At 44.3% G+C, this 27868-nt stretch overlaps 1 protein-coding gene across 2 annotated transcripts in view; it reads left to right on the top strand.

The window, feature by feature from the left end:
• Positions 1–27868, top strand: part of ENPEP (glutamyl aminopeptidase) — a 95894-nt gene that overhangs the window by 8503 nt on the left and 59523 nt on the right. For both annotated transcript variants that reach the window (XR_014792029.1, XM_084855863.1), the window contains exons 2-4: positions 12098–12239; positions 16092–16223; positions 24699–24819. Coding sequence is in view for 1 of the 2 variants with exons in the window: in XM_084855863.1 (XP_084711989.1) it covers positions 12098–12239; positions 16092–16223; positions 24699–24819 (395 nt within the window). In the remaining variant the exon portion in view is untranslated. The remainder of the gene's footprint in view (positions 1–12097; positions 12240–16091; positions 16224–24698; positions 24820–27868) is intronic.

Below are 27868 nucleotides of genomic sequence, written 5' to 3' on the forward strand. Positions count from 1 at the left end.
CAACAACAACAACTAGTGTACAAAGCCCTAAACAACTTGGGATCAGGATACCCAAGAGAGCGCCTTCTCTCTTACCAACCTACCTGATCACTGAGGTCATCAGAGGGCATGCTCCTGGTGGTTCCACATGGACCTATGGCCTGACTGGCGTCCACCTGGAGAAGAGCCTTCAGTGTGGTGGCTCCGATCCTATGGAACTCCCTGCCTCTGGAGGTCAGGCACACTGGGTTGTTTTCAGCGCCTCCTGAAAATAGCTCTTTTCCAGGAAGCCTTCCTTGGTTAACCAGCCTTGGTTTTATTGGCACTCTATTTTTTTAAAGAATAATCTTAATATCATGCTTTTTGCTATTTTTCCTTTTGTTTATTTTATCTCTTGTTCACTGCTCTGGAATCTGTTTAGGTGTGGAGTGGTATACAAATGTATAAAGAAAGAAAGAAAGAAAGAAAGAAAGAAAGAAAGAAAGAAAGAAAGAAATTTTACACCTTGGACTTAATGGTCTTATGTGGGGGGGGGCGGTGTCCTTTAGATGCTCTTGTGTATTACTTCACTTGTGACGCACACAACTAACATTTCTCTCCTCCACCCCCACCATTCCATGCTTTACAACTGCTTCTACATTCCTTATATGTTAAAATGTTTTCCAATCCTGATTTAAAATAAAAGTACTCTGGGTATGGGCAGTTTTGCATTTTAAGCTCATTTAAGTCATAGAATCATCATAACTACAGGGATAAAATGCAGTTTGCTTCTGTTACTCTGATGCCCTCATCACCTCATCTCTAGCTGGTCATTTCCCCCTCCCCCCAGCCTGTGAGGCTCTAGACTTTGCCCCCAAGGTCCAGCCCTAGCAGCATGTTAATTGTTACAACTGAAAAACATAGCCACAAATAATGGATGATTGATCATTCTCCTTCCGTCAGCAAGTTTCATTGTGACGTTTATTGCTAGAGAAGTTTTTTGAGCCAGGATCTGTGCTCTGCACGATTGGTCTAATTCCTTGAAGAAAATTAATTTATACTTAAGAGAGAGAAAAAATACATGAGCAACTTGTTCCATATTACTTTACTAATTTAGTCCAGTTTACTTCAATGGGACCATAACAGTTTAAATCCAATGTTGGATTGTATACTGGACTGACAATTTCACTGGAAATCTGTGTTCGGCCAAAAAGAGAGAGAGAAAGAAAACAATTTATTATAGCTTCAGTCTTGTTTTATTTTTTGAACAACATCTGGATGCATTTATAGATGCATGTTAATAATATTCAGAGTGTTTTTACCCAGATCTCCTTTTCTGGTTCTCATTTTTAAGGCCTAGACATTATAATACAAGCTATGGGGGCAGGACAAGCCTTGAATAAAGGAAAGAGCTGTATAGTAATATCATATGGTACATTTTGAAAGTGATGTACAATATTTCATTTTTATTGCCATTTTCTCAGTACAAAGAGAAGAGGCATAATGTCCAAAGAAATAAAAAATGCAGGATAGAGAACTTTTTGCTGATGTTGTCATTGGGCATAGTCTAATGGAAAGTAGATTCATTGCATTCATTGAAATGAATGGGAGCTATGCAATGCTTCTACATTGCTCCCATTCATTTCTATGGAGCTTGCGCCCTTTTGGCTCATAACAAAACAAAAAAACCTCGATGTATTATCACATTATAAATATCCTGAAAGTTTCTATTCTTACCAGTAGTGAAATGCAAGGACAGAAAAACATCAGAATAAAGTACTGCTTTAAAAGCAATCATTTATAAAATGTTGCTGTTTTGTGAGTTGTTAATGTAATCTATGAACAGGCAGTGGAGACAGGAGCAATGAATAGCTGAAACTCCATGACCACACAAAATATTTAATTAATTGAAACCGAGTGCTGCATGGTTAAGAATTTAATGCATTACTGCTACTGAATAACACACATCTTTTTCATTTAAGGTATAAAGGAAATATTAACTACATATGATCTAAACTAATTACAGCAAATTTTTCTGAAATACATGCACTGGACCTGTTCACAAGCAATGCGCAGCCATGATAGTTAGGGAATTTGTGCTAACCATGGTGGCCTAGCATTTCGTGGGGGGGAGAAAAACCCACTAACCATGGATCCGTAAGCACCCCAGGTAACCACCTCCCTGCAGCCAGGTTAAGGGTCCCCGGGATGGCTTAGTGTTATGTGTGGCGGGCTGTCTGGTATTTAGAACAGGTTCCGAGTGGTTTCTAGGCCACGACCATAGAGATGGCCGCTTTGAGCATCTGCTCCTTCTGGTGACTCTCTAGACAGTGCGGACTATCTCTATGGTCACTGAAGCATCACAATGGATGGAGTGGCCGGTGTGTGTGCAAGGGCTGCTCAGAACACCGGCGGCAGCAGTGGCGGGAGGATGGTTATGGTAACAACAGAGGGCAGTGGTTATGGGAACCACATGGCATCACATGGTTCCTGGGCGTGTGATAGGCACATGCATCATGGTTTTGCTACCCACCCACCCTGCCCATAGTTACCCTAACCACCCTCCCTCCATGCATGTCAGGGCCAATATATCTGTTGTGGATGATGCAGCACTATTCCAGCACTTAATGGATATAAGCTATCATTCTACAAATAGGTTTGCTTTCTCTCTGCCTTCTTTAATTGCATATCACAGGTACATTTGCCCATGGTTTCATATTCAAACAAATTTTGTTCCCATTATCTCAGATTTGGAAATATGCCAGATATCTAATATTTTGCACCAAGTATTTGCATATTGCCCATACAGGAGTCAAGTCCCACATATTTGGTTGGGATTTTTTGTGTGTAGGATAGGGGGAGTGATCACTCCCTCTAATAGGGAACTTATATATACCCAGTCGACCCCTGAGATCTTCTGAGGAGGCAAGGCCTCCCATGAGGAGGGCAGTGAATGCTGTGTGCCTGCTGTGGGAGTCCTGATGCCGCAGCTGCTACATGCCTCTCAAAGTGAGCACAGGATGGACAGGTGGTCCAGAGAGTCCCATTGGCCACTCTCCTGCTGCGGCAAATGCTGCAGCAGGAAAGCAGCTGTTGCGGCTCTCTGGAGCAGCTGCCACTGCCGCCCACCCTATGCCTCACTCTGAGGAAAGCACAGGCAGGCGGCCACTCTGCAGAGCCATTGTCTACAGCTGAGCCCTATGATATCTGTTCAGAGTCGGCAAACAGAGGCTCACAATTTAAAGATTTATATCAGACATTTCTCAAACTATAATACCCAGCCAACAACGTGGAAAACAAAAACAGATCAAAAAGGCCAGATTCATGAATGAAAGAAAGAAAGAAAGAAAGAAAGAAAGAAAGAAAGAAAGACAGCCTTAAGAGGGCAACCCAGTTGCCAAAATAGCTCAATGAAGACTGAGTGTGAGTTAGAAAAGGAAAACTGAGCAGGCAGAGAGATGAACATACAAACATAAGAAGAGCCATGTTGGATTAGACCAAGGGTCCATCTAGTCCAACATTCTGTTCACAATCAGCCAGCTGCCCACGGGAAACCCAGAAGCAGGACATGACTGCAACAGCACCCTCCTGCCCATGTTCCCCAGCAATACCTAATCCCATGTTTCCCAGCAACTGGTATATTGGCATACTGCTTCTGATACTGGAGGAAAGCCTGGCTTGGAGGGCATGGCTGACTGGGACCCTGAACAGGCACAGTTCCATAAAGAGGTCCCACTGATAGGGGATCTAAATTCAATCTTAATCCTGTAATACAATTAATTGGTCTTTTAATTTGTCTCTGGAAAGTGGTTGCAATGGGGCTTATCTAGTACAAATAGAAAAAATTTCTTGAACTTGTGACAGTTGTAGCTATAATTGACATTCATTTTACAAGGCTTACTTGGGGTGGTAGACTATCTGGTCATAACTGTATTTGTAAGACAGTTTTCTCTAGGAGTGAAATACTTTAAGTTGTTACAATTTTCCATGTGTACTCTTATCAACCTTTATAAATAAATGGGTAAATCTAGAAACACCTTTAAGCTGTTTCTGATTTTCTTCTAATTCATAATCTGCCATTTTTCTGATATTGTCTTTTGATAGCCTTTAGAAAACCAACTTGAGGAAAGGTATCATAAGGTTGTTTGCTAAAACTCTCTCTCTGTGTGTGTGTGTGTGTGTGTGTGTGAAGTACAGCTGCAATTTTGGCTTCATTTTATTTTGATTTTCCTCTCACCTGTAAAAATTCATTAATAATATAACCTCTGTCAAATATTTATTTTATTTTATTTATTTCATTTCTATACCGCCCAATAGCCAAAGCTCTGTGGTATGGTGTCTTTGGGCTTCATCCAACATCATGTGAGTGGAGTTCCACTCACACAATTGGACTTCCTCTTGCTCTCCCCTCCACTGTACCCCTACACCAGGGGTCCCCAACCTTTTTGGACCCCAGGGAAGCATTTGAGAATTTGAGATACTGCGGGCACCACCACAAAATACCTTGTCAGCAGGTTGCTGCCTTGGCATCTACCTTTCATGCTTATGGATCTTAGGCTGTATCTTATTCAGCAAAAACTTTTGCTTTGTGTCTATTGGACACCACATCTCTTTAATAAGGTGTTATCTAATTCAGCTAATTGCTGGCAGTGCAATACAGCAAATGCTTCTAAATATATGTTTTGGCAATGTCCAGTAGTTGCTTCCCCTTCATGGATCACTGCCTTGTTGTGGCGAAGGGGCTTGCGTAACTCAGTGAAGCCATAAGCTATGCCGTGCAGGGCCACCCAAGATGGACAGGTCATGGCAGAGAGTTCTGACAAAATGTGATCCACTGGAGAAGGAAATGGCAACCCACTCCAGTATTCTTGCAAAGAAAACCCCATGGAACGTATCACAAGGCTAAAAGATATGACGCCGGAAGATGAGCCCCTCAGGTCGGAAGGTGTCCAATATACTACTGGGGAAGAGCAGAGGGTATTTCCAAGTAGCGCCAGAAAGAGTGAAGTGGCTGGGCCAAAGCCGAAAGGACACTCAGCTGTGGATGTGTCTGGTGGTGAAAAGAAAATCCGATGTTGTAAAGAACAATATTGTTGAGGAACCTGGAATGTAAGATCAATGAATCAAGGTAAGCTGGAAGTGGTCAAACATGAGATGGCAAGATTGAACATCGACATCTTGGGAATCAGCGAACTAAAATGGACAAGCATGGGCGAATTTAATTCAGGTTACCATCATATCTACTACTGTGGGCAAGAATCCCTTAGAAGAAATGGAGTAGCACTCATAGTCAATAAAAGGGTGGGAAAAGCAGTACTGGGGTACAATCTCAAAAATGATAGAATGATCTCAGTACGAGTCCAAGGCAAACCATTCAACACCACAGTAATTCAAGTCTATGCCCCAGCCACTGAGGCCGAAGAAGCTGAGGTTGATCGGTTCTATGAAGACCTACAACACCTTCTAAAACTAACACCAAAAAAAGATGTACTTTTCATCATGGGGGATTGGAATGCTAAAGTAGGAAGTCCAGAAATTACCGGGATAACAGGTAAGCATGGCCTTGGTGTACAAAATGAAGCAGGACAAAGGCTAATAGAGTTTTGCCAAGAGAACACGCTGATCATAGCAAACACTCTTTTCCAACAGCACAAGAGGCAACTCTACTCATGGACATCACCAGATGGTAATATCGAAATCAGATGGATTATGTACTTTGCAGCCAAAGATGGAGAAGCTCCATACAGTCAGTTAAAACAAGACCTGGAGCTGACTGTGGCTCAGATCATGAGCTGCTTTTTGCACAATTTTGGCTTAAATTGAAGAATGTAGGGAAAACCACTAAACCATTCAGGTATGGCCTAAATCATATCCCTTATGAATATACAGTGGAGGTGAGGAATAGATTTAAGGGATTAGACCTGATAGACAGAGTGCCTGAGGAACTATGGACAGAGGTCTGTAACATTGTTCAGGAGGCAGCAACTAAATCCATTCCAAAGAAGAAGAAATGCAAGAAAGCCAAGTGGCTGACTGATGAGGCTCTACAAGTAGCTGAGGAAAGAAGGGAAGCAAAAAGCAAGGGAGAAAGGGGAAGAGATATCCAACTGAATGCAGAGTTCCAGAGAATAGCAAGGACAGACAAGAAGGCCTTCTTAAATGAACAATGCAAAGAAATCGAGGAAAACAATAGAATGGGAAAGGCTAGACATCTTTTCAAGAAAATCGGAGATATCAAGGGAACGTTTTGTGCAAAGACAGGCATAATAAAGGACAAAGAAGGCAGGGACCTAACAGAAGCAGATGAGATTAAGAAGAGGTGGCAAGAATACACAGAAGAACTATACAGGAAAGATCTGAATGTCCCTGATAGCCATGATAGTGCGGTCACTGACCTTGAGCCCGACGTCCTAGAGAGTGAAGTCAAGTGGGCCTTAGGAAGCATTAGTAACAACAAAGCTAGCGGAGATGACAGTATTCCAGCTGAGCTATTTAAAATCCTAAAAGATGATGCTGTTAAAGTGCTGCATTCAATATGCCAACAAATTTGGAACACTCAGCAGTGGCCACAAGACTGGAAAAGGTCAGTTTACATTCCAGTTCCAAAGAAGGGCAACGCCAAAGAGTGTTCAAACTACCGTACAATTGCACTCATTTCACATGCCAGCAAGGTGATGCTCAAAATCCTACAAGCTAGGCTTCAGCAGTATGCGAACCGAGAACTACCAGAAGTACAAGCTGGGTTTTGAAGAGGCAGAGGAACTAGAGATCAAATCGTCAACATTCGCTGCATCATGGAGAAAACAAGAGAATTCCAGAAAAACGTCTATTTCTGCTTCATTGACTATGCTAAAGCCTTTGATTGTGTGGATCACAACAAACTGTGGCAAATTCTTAAAGAGATGGGAGTACCAGACCACCTTACCTGTCTCCTGACAAACCTGCACGAGGGTCAAGAAGCAACAGTAAGAACCAGACATGGAACAACCGATTGGTTCAAAATTGGGAAAGGAGTACGACAAGGCTGTATATTGTCACCCTGCTTATTTAATTTATATGCAGAGTACATCATGAGAAATGCTGGGTTGGATGAATCACAAGTCGGAATTAAGATTGCTGGGAGAATTATCAACAACCTCAGATACGCAGATGATACCACCCTAATGGCAGAAAGCGAAGAGGATCTCAAGAGCCTCTTGTTGAGGGTGAAAGAGGAGAGTGCAAAAGCTGGTTTGAAACTCAACATTAAAAAAACAAAGATCATGGCATCTGGCCCCATCACTTCCTGGCATATGGAAGGGGAAGAAATGGAAGCAGTGACAGATTTTATTTTCTTGGGCTCTAAGATCACCGCAGACGGTGACTGTAGCCATGAAATTAAAAGATGCTTGCTCCTTGGGAGGAAAGCTATGGCAAACCTAGACAGCATAGTAAGAAGCAGAGACATCACCTTGCCGACAAAGGTCCATATAATCAAAGCTATGGTTTTCCCAGTAGTAACATATGGCTGTGAGAGCTGGACTATAAGGAAGGCTGAGCGCTGAGTGCACAGTTTCGAACTGTGGTGCTGGAGAAGACTCTTACGAGTCCTCTGGACTGCAAGGAGGTCAAATCAGTCCATCCTAAAGGAAATCAACCCTGACTGCTCATTGGAAGGACAGATACTGAAGCTGAAGCTCAAATATTTTGGCCAGCTAATGCGAAGAGAAAACTCCTTGGAAAAGACCCTGATGCTGGGAAAGATTGAAGGCAAAAGGAGAAGGGGATGGCAAAGGATGAGATGGCTGGATAGCATCACTAATGCAATGAATATGAACTTGAGCACACTCCGGGAGAGAGCAGAGGACAGGAAGGCCTGGCGTGCTCTGGTCCATGGGGTCACGAAGAGTCGGATATGACTGAATGACTGAACAACAACAGTAGTTGCTTCTTTCTGCAGGGAGGTTATTACACAGACAAATTTTGTACTGGAACAGTCTTTAATATTCAGTGATGTACCCTCTCTTTTAAATTATTTACCTGCTTCATGGAAATTAACACATGTCAGCATAAATGGATTATCTGCACCCTTTTGACAGCTAAAAGATTGATATTACAACAATGGAAGGATAAACACTCACCTCCTATATGCAATGGATTGAGAACCTTACAACACTTTCAATATTTGAAAGGATGGCTTATTGATGTCACCTTCAAATGGATGCTTATTTGTAAATTTTGATCCACATTTGGTGCAGCCCATGTATAATTGCGAGAAAGCTGTATGTATTTCATAAAAATCCAAATACGTATGTAAGCTATTGTATCACATTGCTTTCTGAGGTCTTCTGAGGGCCAAAGCAGATATGTGCGTGCTTTTCCCTTGGGGGTAGAGGGTGGGTTAGCAGCATCCGGATAACAGTAAGCAGGGAGGTGGTTAAGCCTCCCCATGCACTACAGTCCTGATGAAAATTGAGGGGCATCACAAGGGTGAGGATAGGAAAGCCATGAGCCAAAGCCAACTTGGAGGGGAAGTCAGGACTGGCACCCATCCACCCACAGCTGCAGTCATGACCCAGAAGACCAGTAATGACTTGGACATGGGCACACTTGAAAGGGGAAGGGGCACTTGAAGCAGTAGCACCACCCACAGATTGTGGGTAGCAATCTGGGTTCCTGATACTGGGCCTGAGTTCAGCAGCTAGGGGCTGTTGGAGCCTGACACTCCCAAATCTGAAACCTCCTAAGCCAGGATCCCCAGAGAGTGCATCCTCTGGCCACCAAGGAACCAGTAGCCTTGCTCTTTGCATGTCAAATCTGCTCACCACTGCAGATATTGTGCCAATGTAATGAAGAGGTGGTGGGGTGCCAGGTTCCATGCCAGAGGCCTGTCTCTTAAAGGCCTGCTCCATTGTCCAGCAAGGGGACAGGGCCTGGGAGGGGCAGTCAGGCTGAGGGGCTATATATGAGGGGCTCAGATAGTCAGTCAGCCCTTGTCAGAACTAGTGATGCTGCCAAAATTCATAATTAGTCAGCTTTCTGGCTGAACGTGGCCCATTCATAATGCTCACCTTTTAACAAGCCTGGACCAGTGTTTAACATATTTGCTAATAAGTTCAGAATTGATCAGGAGCTTCTGAGCATGTGCAGTCTGTATCTAAACAATGCGAGTTGGTTGGATTAACCATTTTCTTGCTCCTGGTAAACTATCTTTCTCTTACTCTCATCAGATTGGATGTGGGTCATCATTGTTTGTACGGTTCTTTTGTTTCATTCAGCAAGTAAATGTGCTGCTGGTGGGTGGGGTGTTTCTGTGAGAGGCCACGCCCCCCAAAAAACTAATCAGGAAGGGGGTACATAACATGGTGACATTTGACATACTATACGTTTTCAAATGACAGCTGCCAAGATGCACTTTGATATTTGCATGCGCAAAAGCTCATTTACACAGAACAAGAGTTGGTTTTAAGGGACAACTCTCATCCAAGCTTACATGGGTGAGTTTGTTACTATCCGAGAAATAATGAATTCACCCGGGGGAAGCTCGCTCAGTTGTCTCTTTGCTTGGACCTGTCCAGGGTACTGAAGGACCTGTCTCTTGCCACTCTTGCTTTCTGACCTGTGACCTTTGAGTAGGTAAAAGCTTCTCATCCTTCCGCCCCCTGCTCATGCCATCTGTTTTATGCTCCTACTTTACTTGCTTCCTCCATACTTCAGAGTGTGCTCATCCTTGCCAGGACTGGACAGCCACAGCCCAGTTTTATGGCCACTTTTTCCAGCACATTCCCACCATCTCACTGATAAACAGTCAAAACCCCTAGCTATATGCTCTTGTTCAGGTTTCAGGTTGCCACTACAAGTTGTTTATGATCAGTTAAGCATTAAAGATACCACAGGGAAAAAAGCCAAGGACAAAGTAGAACATTGACAAATTGACTACTGAGATAACTTATAGAACTTCAGGAATGATACACGCTGTGATCCTCACTCTTAATTACTTTTTTTCTTTTAAAAAGGGGGAAAAAACCCTTACTTTTCTATAGCTCAGAGTATTTGTAGACATACAGTTGGAAAACTACCAGCATTTTAAATTAATTGAAGAGACAACATAGTTGTATTCTCCCATCAATCATGTTCCATTACTGAGCACTATGTTGATAAGAAGAGCACAATTCCATTTAGGGAGCAGATACTTTACATAAAGCTTGGCAACAATTTTAATGACTCTGTTTCCCTTAGCCATTTACATTCTGTGCAGGCAAAACGTTTTGGCACCAGCTGTTAAGGTACACGTTACCATACCATTCTATACCAGTGGTACTCCATACCAATTTTATTTTGCTGTATCCAATCAATATTCCAAACCATTTGAGGTTGCCATTATATTCTCTTCCAGGAACATTGAAAGGCAGATGTGCAAGGTTATCTCAGAATGATCAATGTCCCTGTTATGAATGTACAGTTTCCAGGCAGCTTTTGACAAGCTACTTAAAGCCATCCATCACCCATAAGTCACATATCTGGAATAAAAATGTAGCTTTCCTTGCAAAAACTGCCTGATTCTGCAAAGGATAATGTGGGCCCAAATAATAGGGGTTCATATGGTTGCTAAACAGGGACAATCCTGAGAACGTCTGTTGAATGGGAACCGTACAGCCTTGTAGGTTTGCTGAAAAAGTTCTTCTAACAGCATGCTTCACTGCAAAGCCCGGCGGTTATTGGTGGTTCCTGATCACCTCAAGTGTGTTCCCCCTCTCTCTTCACAGTAGCTGCTCACTCTCAGTAGGGGCTCTCTAGCTTTGCCTTGTCATTTGCTTTAGTGGTGGGCCAGGTCCTGTGATCTGCACTACCTGAGGATGCTTCAGGGTTGGGGAGTCAGGAAGGCTGCCACTCATCAGCTGTAGTAAGGTGGCTGCGGGGAGGAGAGGAAGAGGCGAATGCAGGAGTAATCAAGCAATGAGCTGTGGTGGGGAAGGAGCCTGAGAGGCAAAGAGCAACATGATTGGCTAGCTCCAGTGGTGCATTGGGCAGCCCCCCTGAGTACCCTCTGGGGGGGGGGGGTCCTGGAGCCAAAGTGGGCCCTGCTTGAAAAATAGTGAAGATCACTAAGGTTAGTTCAGAATATGACCAGCTCTTAGCTCAACCCACATTTACTGGATCACCATAAAGTTGCTAAATGCGGGGTGAACAGTAGTTTGGTAAATGCTAGGGCTGTGCACCGCTTCGGGCCGAGGCCCACACCCCAAGTCGAAGAGGGCTGCTTCAGGTCTCTTTGAGCCCCTTCCGAGGCAAAGCGGAGGGGGCACAAAGTGACCTGGAGCAGGTCGGGGGCTCTCTGAAGCACTCGGTGTGCTTCAGAGCTTCGGCATCCCCGGCCCAGCCACACCAAGTCCTTACCTGAGCCACCACCACTGCCTCCATCACTGCCGCCACCGCCTCACCGCCACCTCCACTGCTGTCTTGGCTGCCTCTGCTGCCGTCCTCACCATCGCCAACTCCTGATGTGAGCCTCGACTCTTAATGCAGGGAGTCGCCCAAAATGGTGACTCCCTGCAGTAAGAGTCAGCGCGTGTGTCCAGGCCTTAGGAGTTGGCAGCGGTGAGGATAGCGGTGGTGGTGGAGGTGGTGGAGGTGGCAGTGGCGAGGACTGTGGCAGTGGCGAGGATGCCGATGACAGCAACAGAGGTGGCGGTGGAGGTGGCAGCAAGGGCGGTGGCGGCGAGGACGGTGGTGGAGGCGGTGGCAAGGTAAGGGGATTTGTGTGGGGGCACCATGGGGGGGACCCAAAGCAAGGTTCAACATCCAAATCCCTCTTCAGGTTCGGGGCCGAGTCGGGTCAAGGGCCCCTGAATCTGCCTGAGCTGAATCAGGCCCACCTCCAAAGCCACGAAGTGCCTTCCGAGTCAGATTGTGGGGTCCCTGCACAGCCCTAGTAAATGCAGGCTAAGAAGCAAATTGGGTGCACCACAAAACAATTGAATATAATTATTTTATAGAATCATGTCTTTTGATTACTCAAAGATTGCGCCATAGGGATCAGATTCTCCCTTCCTTTTATTTATTTCATATGAAGGATTTGTTTTACTGACTTGATTCATATGATCAAATTATCCATTTGGGAATAATGGTTTGATGCAACTATCTTTATTTATTTCAAAAGGAGCATAGCAGCCACTGACCATGAGCCAACAGATGCACGGAAGTCATTTCCTTGCTTTGATGAACCAAACAAAAAGGCAACGTATAACATATCTATTGTCCATGAAAGCTCATATGAAGCTCTGTCAAACATGCCAGTGAAGGTATGCATTCTCCCATCTAATGTCTTTGTCTCTGTGTGTATGATCTATCAACCTGGTAGCAGTTATCAACAAATCACTTGTCCTGGAGCAATCTTTTAGTGCAGGGATGGAGAACTCCAGCCTGTGGGCCAGATTCAGCCTGCCAGGTCTCCCCCTCTGGCCCTCTGAGGCTCCTCCCTCTCAGAAGCCCCACCCCTTGTTGAAGAAAGAGGGGTCAGCTCCACTGGGAGTCACCATCTGTCCGTCTGAAAGCCCCTCTATTGGTGGTTCCTCAAGTCACCTCTGTTGGTGGTTTCCCATTGGGAAAGGTGAGGGACGAGTAAAGCTGGCTGATCTTGGAGCCGCTGCTTCAAGGTGCTTCTAGTGCCTTAAGATGGTGGTTTAGTTGGCTTTGCTTGTCCCTCACCCTTCCAGATGGAAAAGGCAAAAGGTGGGCAAAACCAAGTCAGGAGCCACCAAGTCAAGGCACCTGGAGAACCTTGAAGCAGCAGTTCCTGAGGAAGCACCGAGTGTGTGTATGAATGGTGTGTGTGTGTGTGTGTGTGAGAGAGAGAGAGAGAGAGAGAGAGAGAATGTAGTTTGAGGGTGAGAGTGGGTGTGGCCCTGCTCATTTGAGGCTGTGGCCTGAGTCACTGCTGGCATGTGACCTCCAGCATCCTTCCCCAGAGCTGTTGTGGACCTTGGGACCTTTTTAGTGTTTCTGCAACAGTACTTTGGGGATGTGAATTATTAATATTAAATATATAATTTGATATAGCCTATTAGAGGCTATATCAAAGTTACTGGATATTAAGAGTTACTGGGTATTCAGGGCATTATGGAATATGTTCCGTATTTGTTGAAGCATAGGTGTAAAGGTTTGTCAAAACCCCTTTTCTAAACAAAGTTCATAGATTCACAAATGACTATTTTTAGCTCCCCTGGCTCAAATTCCAAGTCTTCTATAGAAGTCAGTCGCATAAGTTCTCTACCTCTTGGATTTGAGGCGGAAGAGGGTTTATAGCCAAAAGAATTTCCAATGAATAGCCTAATTGAAAGTCAAAGCCAACACATCACTTTGAATGAATGGTTCTCAAATTTTCAAATTAAGTGCACAATTAAAATGCAAATCCCAACCACACAAATTTTTGGCTCAATACATTAACCAAGATATTTGACGTAAACATCAGTTTCCATTCAAAGTTCTAGAAATTTTGTTTTACTGTTACAGAAGAGGAAGAGGAAAGACACAGAAGTATAGCATGTCACCATCTATTATTCCTAAATGTCCTTTTTATTGTATGACTAGCTGATATACCCGGCGTTGCCCAAGATGTAATTTTGTCATAGGCACTATTTGTTAGAAACACAGTAAGGTAGGTTTACACTTCTCGGAAAGGCCCCATAAGAAAGGTGAAAAGTTGAATCCACCAGACTTGATTAAAAAAGCACAACAATTATGAGCAGATTGAATAAAAAACACTACTAAAAATGCAAGAGACTGACTCTGTAAGCACAACTACAAGATAATCCACACTGAATCTCGTACCACTATTAAAATGTTCAACAGAGGCTTCCTTACTGGATATTGCAAGAACAGGGGAGAGAAACTAAATGCTCTCCACTGTCAGAAAAGAAACCATGATTAAAGGGGAGGGAGCAAACGGCAGCCAGCCAGTCCAAGGTGAAGGAAGTCAGAGTGAATGGGAGAGAGACCAATAGAATGAAAGATGGCCAATAGAATGACTGGTAGCTGAAATCAGAAACCTGGCCTGTACCATGATTGAGAAGGTGTACTTGTTAGTAAGGGAAAGTATAAACAAAGTAATAATGTAACCCAGTGACTCCTGTCATACACTCCGGCAAGTGAGAATGTGAAGTAAAAGGGGCAGCAACTGTGGGCCCAAATGACAGGCTCAGTGGCCCCTGCAGTGTGATTATACCCAGGGCAGTTCCCCCTTATTCCCTGCATTACAGACAGCCCTGCAGCCAGCCACAAACACACAAACCCACACACAATGTTTGACTTTTATATATATATATAGAAGATGGCTGGACATGTGACAACCTAAATGGCCAAAATCTGTTCATAGTTGTGCGTACACATATCCCATTTATTTCAGTGAGATGTGTGCGCAGAGTTATGCACTAGAATGTGGCCAATGTCTGCTCATGATTGCCATAGAATTCTCACCATTTTATGTTGTGGTCAAAATTCTGTGGATATTCCTAGTATTATCTTCTACACCAGGGATGGGGAACATCTGACCCTCCATAGGTTGTTGGAACAGCCATAGGGCTGCTCCCATCAGCCCTAGCCAGCAGAGCCAATAGTGCGGGATTATGGGAGTTGCAGTCCAGCAACATATGGGGGGTCACACGCTCTCCACCCCTGTTCTATACAGTGATAATCTTAACAACGTGACATATATATCTATAGACATTCCTACGAGTTTCCTCACATTACCTATTTCATGTTCTTTTAAGGGAAGGAATAAGCTAGACTCTCGTTTAAGCAGCTCCATAAGATTTCACAGTTACTACATAGTGAATGCCATCTAGTAAGCCATATGCTGGCAGAAACATCTGTTCAGCTAAACTATCACAATATCAGCTTCAGATTAAGTGAAGAACTATGGCAAATCAATGGCTGACATCCCTCAGATATGACAGGTTCATTCAAATAGTGCATGATGTTCAGAGTGTTTGGTTTTATGGAAACCACCAACATACTAGATGCCTATATAATAAGCACATGCGTAGCTTTGATTTCTATTCTGCATTATGGAAGTGGCAGACAAGTGAGCATATAGCATTTCCAAGGAAGGGAGATGGGCAGAAATGATTACATTTGTCTCAGATCTACCTGAAATATTAGTATAATTTTAGGTGAGTAAAATATAAATATATTGGATGAGTGGAGTCCAACCTGCAATTGTTTATGGATGCAGTAAAGTCTGGCTTCTGTTGAGCAGAATTGCAGATGGAAGTTCTACCAAAAACGTATGAAGTAAAATTGCACCGATAGGGTTGGATCCAACTTCTTTTCTGCTGGTGGAAGCATTCCTTGAGCAGAGTTCCATTCAGAATGTTCCAGTCAGTGGAAGAGGAGGGCAGGTGATCTTTGCTGATTTCCCCTCCCTTGTGTACCCCAGTACCACTTTCTACTCTGTTCTGGAAGTTCCATCAATCCTCTGAGATAGATTTGGGGAAAGGGCATAGGGGACTGCAGGGGAATTGACAAATATTGCCTTCCCCTGTTTTTGCCAGCTGGATTCCTCCACTGGATCAGAAGCCTCCCACAGACAGAAGGAGCCCTTCCATCCTCAGGAGGTAGAATTTGGATCCAATCCATTGTCTTTCAGTGATGCCTCATACATTTTTCCCACTTATTAATCTGTAAAGAGTGGACTGTTTCTTGACTAAGCTAGCTAATCCCATTATGACATTAAATGCAGTGAAAAAGCAGGATTTCATCCATGTTTTCCTCCAGAACTAACTGAAGAAAGGATGTACTTTGCCTCTCTCACAATTTGGAATGCCTTCATGGCCATTAGAAGACACTACTTAGAGAAGGAGACAGATGAATTTAAATCACATAGTTTGGGCCTAACCCTTTTAAATGTCAGAACTGGAAACTGAAAAATCTACTCCAAGAGCACTGACACTGAAAAGGGACAGATTCTATGTGTAACAAACAAACAACCCCCTTTTTCTTGCTCCCATCCTGCACAAAAAGATATCATAGATATCATAAAGATTTCATAAAAGATTTCAGTGCTTTACTTGTGTACATAGCAGTGCTTTCCTTTAACAGTACTTTACAATGTTGAACAACATACCATGTGTTATTATTTCCCCCACTTTTTCCAGGGAAAAGATCAGTTGGGTAATGGTTGGACTCAGACAACATTTGAAAAGTCTCCCGAAATGAGCACTTACTTGGTGGCTTGGGCTGTACACCAGTTTGAATTCACAGAAAGAGTCTCATCTCGAGGAGTTCCTGTAAGTTCTTTGCTGATTCTTAAGAAATTTCTGCCATGTCTTTCAATGATGTTTTGCTTTGCAGAATGAAAACAAAGCAATGGCTTTGCTTAAATAGCTTGTTATGGATGGGAAACACCCCCCCCCCATTTTTAGTATAGTGCAGATTAATAGAAACTCTGTTTAGAACGGCCTCTTCCTTTAAAAAACAACAATTTGGGTCTAGGTTGGACCTTAATTGGCTATAGTTAATTGTCACAATGGTTCTTAATTGAAGACAATGGGATTTAATTTAGTTGTGACAGATTTATTCCAGTGCAATATACAGTCCAACCCTATATCCATGTCTCCTCTGAAGTAAGCCTCATTTACTTACTCCCAGGGGAGTATACAGCATATTGGATGGCAGTCCAAAACTCCTTCTGGATATTCTCCTCCAGATGCAGAGTGAACGAATGGAGGAGGGAGTACCACTGGCCCCCTTGGCTCTTTGCATGGAGGTTTGGGGTGGGATCAACATAGTGCAGTGGCATCAGGACAGAGCCTCTCCCTCGTCTATGCATTTACTCTATGCATGAATTCCCCCCCCCCCGCCGCCACCGCCGCCACCAATTTTGCATCTCTGCAATCCCTGAGGGAACTACATACTGTATCTCTCAACCTAGATTTTGGATTGGGGAGGCTTAACGCAGCACAGAGATTGAGGCTTTGAGCATCTCTACACCAGCCTAAAATCCCACATTTAAAACAGGGCTTTCTGCTTCCATTTTAAATGCAGGATCATGACGGATTCCCTTTACACGCGCTTCCTTCCCCCCTCCTTTCCCCCCTTATCTGAGTCTTCCATATGTTTCATTACACAGCTGCTAGATGGCGCTGTGGTCTAGCTCCTCTTATTTCGGCTTTTCCTCCTTTCATGAGGGAACTCAAGCAGAACTCAAGCGCTGTAATTTGATAGGTCATTATCTCCGATCTTTTCAAAAATGGAATAAAGGTCATTAAGGGCGGGAGACGCCCTGGAGATTGATGACATCATCTAAAGGACCCACAAACTTCCACGAGTAACCAATCTCGATAGCAAGATAAAAGTTCTGTGTGAAGAAGCCCTTTCTCTATGCCCATACCCCAGCTCAATAAATCTGCCTTCTATCTTTGTACCCTCCCACTGTCCCTAGGAAACAATGCTTGCCTTGGTCCTTGTTGCTCCTCACAGCACAGACTTTTCCAGCTTTTGCTTTTCACTGATTCACAACTACTACTACCTGTCTCTAGCAACTGCTGCGATACATATGAACATAAGAAGAGCCATGCTGGATCAGACCAAAGATCCATCTAGTCTGTTTCCAAGTTGCCAACCAGTTGCCTGTGGGAAACCCACAAGAAGGGCATGAGTGCAATAGTAACATCCTGTTCATGTTACCCAACAACTGGTATAAATAGGCATACTGCTTCTGATACTGCAGGTAGCCATCAGGACTAATAGCCACTGATAGCCTTCTCCTCCATGAATTTGTCCAATCCCCTTTGAAAGCCATCCAGATTGGTGGCTGCCATGACATCTTGTAGTAGCAAATTCCATAGTTTAACTATGCACTGTGTGAAGTACTTCCTTTTATCTGTCCTGAATCTCCCACCAATGTGCTGCGCATCCCTGGTGACCTGTTCCCACCCATTTCTGGAACACCATGATCATTTTCCAGTGGAGTGACATCAAGAGCAAGCCAAGCAGAGTCTCTACCCCCAAACAATTCCTCACAAAGGCTGTGGTCATATCTAAGTTTAGCTGGATCTGGGCATTTTGTATGTTGCACTAAATATTCACTGTGCTTCAGGAGCATTTATTAAAAATGTTATAGGATCATTAAGTGCTAAGAACAAAATAAATGTTCTGTTGGACCAGATCAAAAGGTCTAGCTTGCAGTCTCCAATAACAGACAGCCAGATGTCCCAAGAGAGTTCTCAGCAATATGGTGGTGGTCACCATTTCTGTTGATTGTCTCCTCTCTCCAATTATGAGAAGTATACTTCTTCCATAGATGGAAACTCCATTTTCAGTTTCTTCACTAACAGCCATTTATAGATCTGTTCATCACAGCAGCTTGTGATAGTACAAAGCAGCACTTCCTTTTCGCTAGTCCTGAAACGAGTGCCAATCAATTTCACTGGATGACCCTGAGTTCTAGCACTTGAGGAGGGAGAAAATAATCTCTCTCTCTCTCTCTTTCTCTCTCTCTCTCTCTTTATTCTGTTGAACACAGTTCATGAGCTCTGCTACTGCTACAATGTATCCTTCAGCCCAGTAGTAGGCACTCTGGCACCTTCCAGTTGTGTTGGACTACAAATCCCATCTGCCCCATGGTGATGGATTATGGGAGTTGAAGTACAAAATGTCTGGAAGGCACCAGGCTGCATTCACATGCTTCAGCCTTAAACCCCAAAGACTGAAGCTGGGGCCTTCTGCATCCAAAGCATGCATACTACCACATAGTACTGAAAGTATGTTGCTCCCAAAAATTCTCTAGAAAATTATCTGCAGAAGTTGATGTGAAATAGTCTCTGAATGCTTGCATGTTGTCCTGTTGATAGTGGATTCTTTCTTTTAAAAAACCAACAAAAAACTCCATTATAGCCAAGATTACAGCCCTTTTCAGACACCGGTGCTCATGCATTCATTGAATGTGTGAATTAATGCTCGTGCAGAGAAGATGCTGGTCCTACAATGGTGCACATTGCTGTGAATGTCCACAAAGCCTTGATTCATACATACTGTTGTACATGTGGAGGTTTCCACATCATCAGGCACCCCAATAATGCAGGGTTCCCAATCGCACAGAATCTTTCACGCATACAGGCGTACATGCAAAAATGTACTTTGTCGACATTTGAAGTAATGCATGGGTGTTGGAAGGTGGCAGGGCCAGGGCAACATCAGGGCCAGGACTAGCCAGCATGGCCTTTCTCCACTGAAGCATTCAATGAACACATGAGACCTCATGAGTGAAGTGGGTGTATGTGATAATTGTGTCCATAAAAACTCTATATTTTCTACATCTTATTACCACAATGTTACTACCAATATTTCTAAAGCCATCTATCATTCTTCTACTGTAATACATTTAATGGCTTGGATCCTAAGCTAACTTTAAAAAGTTCATAGAATGAATGTCTCCTATTCCTCCCCTCACCCTGCCTTAGCCACCTGTGCCCCTGAAAAGCATCTTGACAAGGTTTGGGGCACTCCTGAACAATATGGGAATGTGGTACAGGGGGCTGCTAAGGAGGGGAAAATCACCCGAAATTAGACCACCCACTTTTGGACAATTCCCCCCTCCCTCAGCAGCCTGCCCTGAGCCCCATCCCAGATTGTTTGGCAGGGGGAGTGCCTGAACCTCTAGAGAGGTGTGTGTGGGGGGGGGGGGGCACAGGTAGCTCCAGGAGGGAGGACAGGAAGTGTTTCTTCCATGAACTTCCTTACGTTAGTGCATCTTAGGACCCAAGCCATTGACATTATTACACTACATGTATGAATTTGACTTCTCAGTTATATTTTATGTTTCCACTTTTATACATTCTGCACTTCTGAAGCTAAATGAGATCTCCAACTTGGTGCCTATGGGCACCAATCTCCCTGCAGACCCCTCTCTTGGCACCCACCAGGCTCCCTGTCCCTCCTGATTTTTATATTCTTTCTTAAGATTTTTTGTACAAAATTTTAAAAAATCACTGGGAGGCTGACATGCTGCAAAGCAAGTGCTGACCTCCCATACTGTCTTTATTTGGGTTCAAAAGTGTGCTGTGTTTTGGAGCTCAGTCCTCACTTCTGCCTTGTACTTAGGTTCTTAGATGAGTTATTTTTAGTCTCCACACTTTGCCTTCTGGGAAATGAGTGTTTTGTGACTGGCCATGCTCACCATAGCAGCCGCTATATGAATGGGATGGCTCCCCGCACCATGGCAACCATTTTGAGAGAGTGCCCACAACGCTCCTTCAAAATCCCAAATGTGCCCACTGGCCCAAATAGTTTGGGGACCACTTTGTTTCCCCAAGGGATAAATATAATTCTGGATGACATACTAGCCCTATGCCAGCACTCTAGCCCTCCCACAATTAGAATAGTGTAAGGGGAGAGTGGAGACATGTCAACCGGTCCCATCCCTTCCATCACATCCCCGCTGCTCAGACCTGCTGCCTTCCATGTGCTGGAGGCTGAAGGTCTGCCTCAGGAAGTCTGTTACTCCTACAGGCCACCTCCGCAATTTAGAACGCTGATCATCCAGGATTCCAAATCACACATGGGGGCTACCCAAGTGGAGAGCTGTGGGGTCAGGAGGGGAGCAGGCCCAGTGAGTGCATCCCCAGCTCTCTCCCTCTTTGTATCAGTTGCTGAATGCTTGCACGGAGCTGTAGTCTAATGACGAAGGGTCCAGTTAGGAAATCTATTCAAGCCGATGGTGAGACTTCCATCAATTGTAATGTTTCATTTAACTAGCTTAGCTTTACTTCCAGGTCTATAATTGGCTCCTTTCTCAATAAGCTGCCTTAACAAGTTACCCAGTCTTATGCCTCAGTTTCCTTATCTGCAAATGAGGTCATTTTCTTTCATACAGAATTTTGCTGAACTGCACTTTCTCCCCAACATTCCTAGAGGCCTTGCCCTAAAGGCTAGTTCAGTAAAGATTTTCTAGCTCTCAAACTTAATTTTCTTCTGTAATTATGTGATTATGCTATGCTTCTGAAAAGATAGCTACAGCTAAACTGCAGTTCATCCAAAGATGTGAACAAAGTGACAAATTAAGCCTTAATTTTCCTCCTCAGTGTGCTTGTTTACTTAACTGCTCATTTAAAGATAAAGCCAAAGGTCATCCAGTCATTAGTGGGAGGGGGGGAAATTCATGGGATTCACGGTAGTTGTCAGACTCCTAGTTCTTGCGTTTTCAGCATTAGGCTTATCTGTCCCAAACACACAAATACTCTCCGTCAAATTCTGTGAAATCAGAATGTCTTTGGGGCTTGTGGACAATATAATCAGGCATAAACTTGGAGGAAAACTTCAGCCAAAACTTATGCTTTGCGCAGAATGTTCTAGCATTCGCCTATGACATTTGAAATAAAGTCTGCACCACCCAGCCCATTGCACAGTCCACCAGACAATTGTAGCCCGGCAGGTGCTTGACCTCCCTTCCAGTTCTGCTGTTCTAGGTTGGCAGCAAACCCAGGATATTTGTTGAGGGTCTGATGGGCTGTCATACATGTTTCAATGAAAAATTTGAACTAGATACACAATTTAATAGTGCGCCAGCCATGTGTGCTGGCCCACAGTGGCACTTCCTTTCATTAGCGGGGCCAGCTCCGAGGGTGAGGTGCAAATGTGGGAGGGGCAGGGAGGGTTTCTGAACTTTTGGGCCCTTGGCAGCTGCCCACCCATGCCAGCTGCTGATGCCAGGCCTGGTGGCGGGTTGTCCTTTCACAGAATCATAGAACCATAGAATAGTAGGGTTGGAAGGGGCCTATAAGACCATTGAGTCCAACCCCCTGCTCAATGCAGGAATCTAAGTCAAGGCAACCCTGACAGATGGTGGTCCAGTGTCATCTTGAATGCCTCCGGTGTGGGAGCGCCCACCACCTCCCTAGGCAATTGGTTCCATTGTCGTATTTCTCTAGCAGTCAGGAAGTTTTTCCTGATGTTCAGCTGGAATCTGGCTTCCTGTAACTTGAGCCCATTATTCTGTGTCCTGCACTCTGGGATGATCGAGAAAGATCCTGGCCTTCCTTTCTGTGACAACCTTTCAAGTACTTGAAGAGCGCTGTCATGTCTCCCCTCAGTCTTCTCTTCTCAAGGCTAAACATGCCCAGTTCTTTCAGTCTCTACTCATAGGGCTTTGTTTCCAGGCCCCCGATCATCTTCATTTGCTAGAAGTATTCAAGTAGAGGCAAGACAGTCATGCGTCAGGGATGCCGTAGCTCTACTTTTCCCAACCTGGTGTCCTCCAGATGTTTGGGGATACAGCTCCCAGCATGACAGACCACTGGCCATGCTGGCTAGGGCAAATGGGAGTTGAAGTTCAAAACATCTGAAGGGCACTAGATTGGGGAAGGTGCTGTAGCTGTATCGTACATCAGATCCTTCACTGAGTTGGATGTTGGACTAGTTGACCTCTATGGTCCCTTCCAGCCCTTGGATTCTATGATTCTACACTCACCAGAGGAGGGACAAACACAAACCATGGCGAGCAAATTTATGGACTCCTGACCATATGTTTTCCTTGTCCTCAGAACTGGAACTTTTTGAATCCAAATACTTATAATGTAAAAGTAGAGACCTTAACTCTTGTTTCAGTAGCACCTTCTTCATGCACAGCAGAGCCTATCTGACAAGTCTTAGCTTATTTTACTGTTCTGGTACTGCGCCTTTCCAAACATTGGCTTCTGGAAACATGAGAATTACTCATGCAAGCTATTCGGTGAGAGCTACAACGACACAAGAGATCTCACAAAGTAATTTAAAGTAATGAAAAGACTCTCGCAGAGCTCAAGGTGCTTTGGACTCAGCAGAGCACTTAATACCATCTGGGACTTCTTTGATATATTTTACACTTGGGTGGTACTCATACTAAATGCACCATGCTGAGAGCATCAGCTAATGAAAGAATCCCCAGAGACATCCATTTTATGTGAAGGGAAAGTCTAAACTTCAATTCTCAATGCTTCATCAAGTGCTGAGTATGTGTGAGCTAGCAGCAGAGACAAGAGAGGGAACTTTGCCACCCATAAAACGATCCTCCAGTGTCAGATACTTGGAGGAGAAGCTCTGCCCGATGACTAAAGACTGAACTTCTCATCTTTCCCCGCAAGTCTTCTTCTCCCCATATGCCTTCCTTATTGTTAACGATGCTACCATCCATCCTGCCAAAGAGGCACATGACCCTAGCTTTATCTTTCATTCTTCTCTCTCCTTTTTTTCCCCATATTCAGTCCGTAGCCATGTCTGTGTTGCTTCTCTCCTTACAACATTGCAAAAATTTTGCCCTTCCTCTCTGTCTGTCTGAGCTAAACTGTGGTCCATGACCTGGTCATCTCTCACGTAGACTAGTGCAGTTGTCTCCCCGCACATCTGTTCAGCACTCCGCTGCCAACACCATTCACCTCTCTCATTGCTCTGATTACATGATGCCCCTCCTTAAATCCTGATACTGGCTTCCTGTCTGCGCCCAGACTCAGCACAACCTCCTTGTGCTTTTCTTCATAGCCACCCATGGCCACACCCTTCATAGCTGCTCATGGCCTTTATCTCCCTGCACTCATATCCAGAATGTCCCTTTCCATGGTCTTTTTCTCCAGCTCCACCATCTTCCACTATCTGAAGGTCTCCTGCTTCTTCAAACAACTCCTTCCTTTCTCTCTTGCTGCCCAGAATGCCACTGGAACTGCCTCCTGGAACACCTGTAGGGTTCCACCAATCTTATTTCCTCAAAATCCCTCCTCAAAACCCACCTTTTCCATGAAGCCTTTAGCACAACCCCTTCATGACCATGCCCTACTGCAGGGGGAGACAACCTGATGCATCCAAATAATTCCTGACAATTGGCCATGCTGGCTGAGACAAGGTGTAGTTGGGGGTTGCCTATGCCTGCCCTACTGTAATTAAGCCAAGGCATGTGCAACTGAAACAGCTGCATATTTCTACTTCCACTTCCCTCTGCTTCCTCTGTTGTTTTCCCGCATGTTAAATTTTAGACGGTAAGCTCCTTGAGGTAGGGGCCTGTCCTCTTGAACTCTATAAAGTGCAGTGCACACTGATGATGCAGTAGCAACCCCAGCTTCCAGGAGAGGCCTGCTTAGCAGGGGCAGCAGCCAACACGGAAGGGCTTACAAAAAGCTAAGTCCTGAGGTTGCTGGTGGTGGAAGCCATATAGGAGAACTATGGAAATGGTTCCTCCTGGTGGGAGCAGGAGAGAAATTTATAGTACCTTACTAGGAAGTGGGTCAAGGGGGTTGAGTTTGTAGACATGGGCTCCCTGTTTTATATTTTGAACATGCATTTACTGGGTAAACTGCCTAGAATTTTTCCCTAATTAAAAAGGATGTTAATAATAAACCTATAACATATAATCAGCCTTCCTCAACCTGATGACCTCCAGATGTGTTGGACTGAACTCCCATCATCTCCATTGGCCATGCTAGCTGGGAACAATGGGAATTGCAGTCCAACACATCTGGAGGGACCCGTTGGAGAAAGCCAATGTAAGTCTTACCCCAATCAGATTCCTAATGCTCTCTGGAGAAGGAAGAAAGTGTTTTTTGCCCATAAATGCATTGGATACAATGAATAGCCCCGCTTAAATAAGTGATTTTGAGAAGATGCCTCCTGCAAAATGTCCTGCCTTCCAGGGCAGAAGAGTGAATCCTTGTAGCTCTGTGAATTGCCCCCAAAGTATCCAGGTGCTAAACAAATATTTGGTTAAATACGTCTGATAACATCTCTGCTTTGTTTTACAGCTCCGCATTTATGCCCAGCCACAGCAACTGAACACAACAATATATGCAGCGAATGTGACTGAAGCTGTATTTAATTTCTTTGAAGATTACTTCAACATGACCTATTCTCTTCCCAAACTGGGTAATAATTATCATTTCTGTTCCTCATTTCTTAATTGGCTGTCATAATTTTGTTTCCAGTCCATGAGTCATCTGAAAATTATATGCAAGGGTGATGTTTGAAAGGGTGCCATTGAACTGCTGAATTTATGCCAAAGTTGTGTCCCTTTTCTGAAAGATGCATTAGCGTGCTTTGATGGGCATACAAAGCTGCTGTATATTGAATCAGATTACTGGCTCATGTAGCCCAGTATCGCCTACTCAGACTGGCAGTAGCTTTCCAGGGTAGCTTTTATTCCTGTCTGTTTTAACTAAATGGTGCTGACCACTGAACCAAGGGCCTTCTGCATATTCTATATTACTGAGCTGTGAGTCTGAATGCCAAGCTATGGGTTGTTTGTAGCTTTGGTTCATACTCAGTTAAGAGACTTTACTGCCTTTGTTCTGGCAGCTGAATTTAAATGTCTGTGTATAGAGCTGGCATCAGAGGTCAGCATGTTCAGGCACCTACTGAGGGCCCCCGGGCTCCGAGAGGCCCATTGCCCACCCTGCTCACCCCAACAATGGGACTGCCACCACCCTGAGGCCCCTACCCAGCATTGCTGAAAACACAGCCAGTCATTCTTCTCCTCCCTCTCCACCTGCTACTGACATTGTTGTCATGGCCAGTCACTCCCTGCTCCAGACATACCTAACTGGTTGGAGCTAAATTTACAGGGTACGTTCGGATGGAAGTTGATCTGCCATGCAGTTCCCATTTGTGAAGAGAAGCTGGAACTAGTTCCAACCTCTCTGCAAGGCAGGATAGGCCACTTCTGGCCTTAAGTTCCCAAAAAAGCACCCAGTAGTCACCCACCCTGGCCAAAAGGCACTAAAATTAGCACTGAGGTTACCCAGAAGAAAGCACACCAACTTAGAGTGAGTAGATGTTTATTTTAAAGGGAAGGGTAGAGGGAGAGGGAAGGTGGGAGGTAGTAGATTGCACAGACCATCACAAATCTAAAATAACCAAAAGGGAAACCCTTGAAAACAGAGAGCCTTTTAACAGCAAAGCAAAACAGCAAAAGCTGATACTCTACTCTTGTATGTTACTGAAGCAAGGGCCTCCCAGGATAGAACCCAGCAATCCAAACAGGTTCACAGACCACCATAATGAGGGGAGACAACTACACCTTTGCTCCAGCTCCTTTTTAAGGCTTAGCCCTGGCAACCCATGGCAGATTTCTCCCAGCCAGTCATCAGCTCAGTCCCTGGGCTCTCCACCCTCACCCCAAGTCCAGCTGTTATCACTTTCCCAATTAACGAAGGCTGAGCCTGGCCTTGAGCATCAGGAGCTACATAGATAACACATTCACAGGTGGTTATATTGTACATGACAGCAAGGCCTAGCTTCATGGTGGAAGGAGGTGGCCTGTATTCTTGACACCATCCATGGCAGGTAGCCACCATCTTAGATCCCTGACATCAATGTCTGGTGGCGGAAGCACACAGCTAGGGTCCCAATGGTGGCACCATGGTGAAGGCCCACCAAAGCCTGGCGCCGGGCCTGCTAATTTAGAATGTCCTGGCTTGAAATAATGGGAAGCCACGGTAACATAAGTGAAGAAAGAATGTGTTATGCACAATGTAAACTGTTGTAAATAGATTCCAGTCTAAGGAAAGCTCTGGGCCACATTCAGCAGAAGATCAATGGTGGTGGGAGTAATGACACAAAGTGAGACTTCTAGATGGCATGAACACAGGAAGCTGCCTTATAGTCAGACTATTGTCCATCTAGCCCAGTATTGTCTATGCCAGCCTTCTCCTATGTGCTGCCCTCCAGATGTCATGGACTTCAACTCCCATCAGCCCCAGCCAGCATGGCCTATGGTCAGGAATGCTAGAAGTTATAGTCCAAAACATCTGGAGGACACCAGATTGGTCTGCACTACAGTGGTTCATCAGAATCTTGGATGGAGGTCTTTCCAAGCACTGTAACATATTGTGATTCCTCATTTATTATACTTATATCACGCTGTGATTCCTTATTTGTTATACCTATATTGAAAAATAACAGATGTCATGTTATCCAGCTGTGCCCATTTAATTTTATTCTGTTTGTTTTTATCCTTTAAAAAAAACTGCTTGCTCATTATGTTTTATTCTGTTATGGTTATTTGTTGTTTTTATTATTTTGTATTTATATGTTTGAGTGAATCCTTTTTGTCATACTTTTGTTACACTGTCCTGTTGTGAGGATGAGATCAGCATTGTTAAATGCTGTGTTTATATCAATAAATCTAAATATATTAGGTTAAAAATTAATGTCAGCTGTCTGTTGAGAGGCCCATTTTGCCCGAAAGTAAACAGAAAGCAGTGACACTGGGCTTTTGGAGACAGTGGATCATGCTTTAGCTTTGCCCATCTTAGAATCAATTTGAATTTTATGCTAGGCCAAGTAGCAGTGCTGTTAGGTCCCTCTGAGGAACCCAGAGTCCATAATTCTCATTTAAGCTGGTATTGATTGTCAGCCATGAAGATATGACCCTACATGTTGTGGTGAGCAGAAGCAGATGTTGTTCATTACATGGGGATTTAGTTTACTTAATTTGCCAATAAATATTTCTTAGCCCCATTTACAAAATCCTTTTACAACCTAATCACAGGAAGACATTGTAGAGATTAGTTTGGCATTACCAATAAGGCAGAAAGTATCCCCTGTGTGTGTGTCTGGGGAGGAGGGGGGCATTTAGCCTACCAAGTGCCTACTATGCTAGAAGCTGTGTGTCTGTTTGCAGGATGCTATGCTTCTCTATAGATAGAACATGTATATCACACAGCTCTCTTCTCTTCCACATCCTCCTACATTTGGCTGAGGAAAATAGATACTGTGATTTATTTCATCTAAACAAGGAGTTTATAATACTGTCAACAGTAGCCATGTTTGGGCACCTGCTGAGGGCCCACATCCCAGCTTGGGCCCACTGATAAGAGCCCCCGAGCCTTGCTCCTCCTCTTCACCATTACAACCTGCTTGCTGATCTAACTCTTGCTTTGGCCCAGACAATGGTGGTGGTAGAAGGAGGACCAGC

Source organism: Heloderma suspectum, chromosome 5 (genome assembly GCF_057233095.1).
Source record: "Heloderma suspectum isolate Gila_16-S chromosome 5, 16-S_ref, whole genome shotgun sequence".
NCBI lineage: Eukaryota > Metazoa > Chordata > Lepidosauria > Squamata > Helodermatidae > Heloderma > Heloderma suspectum.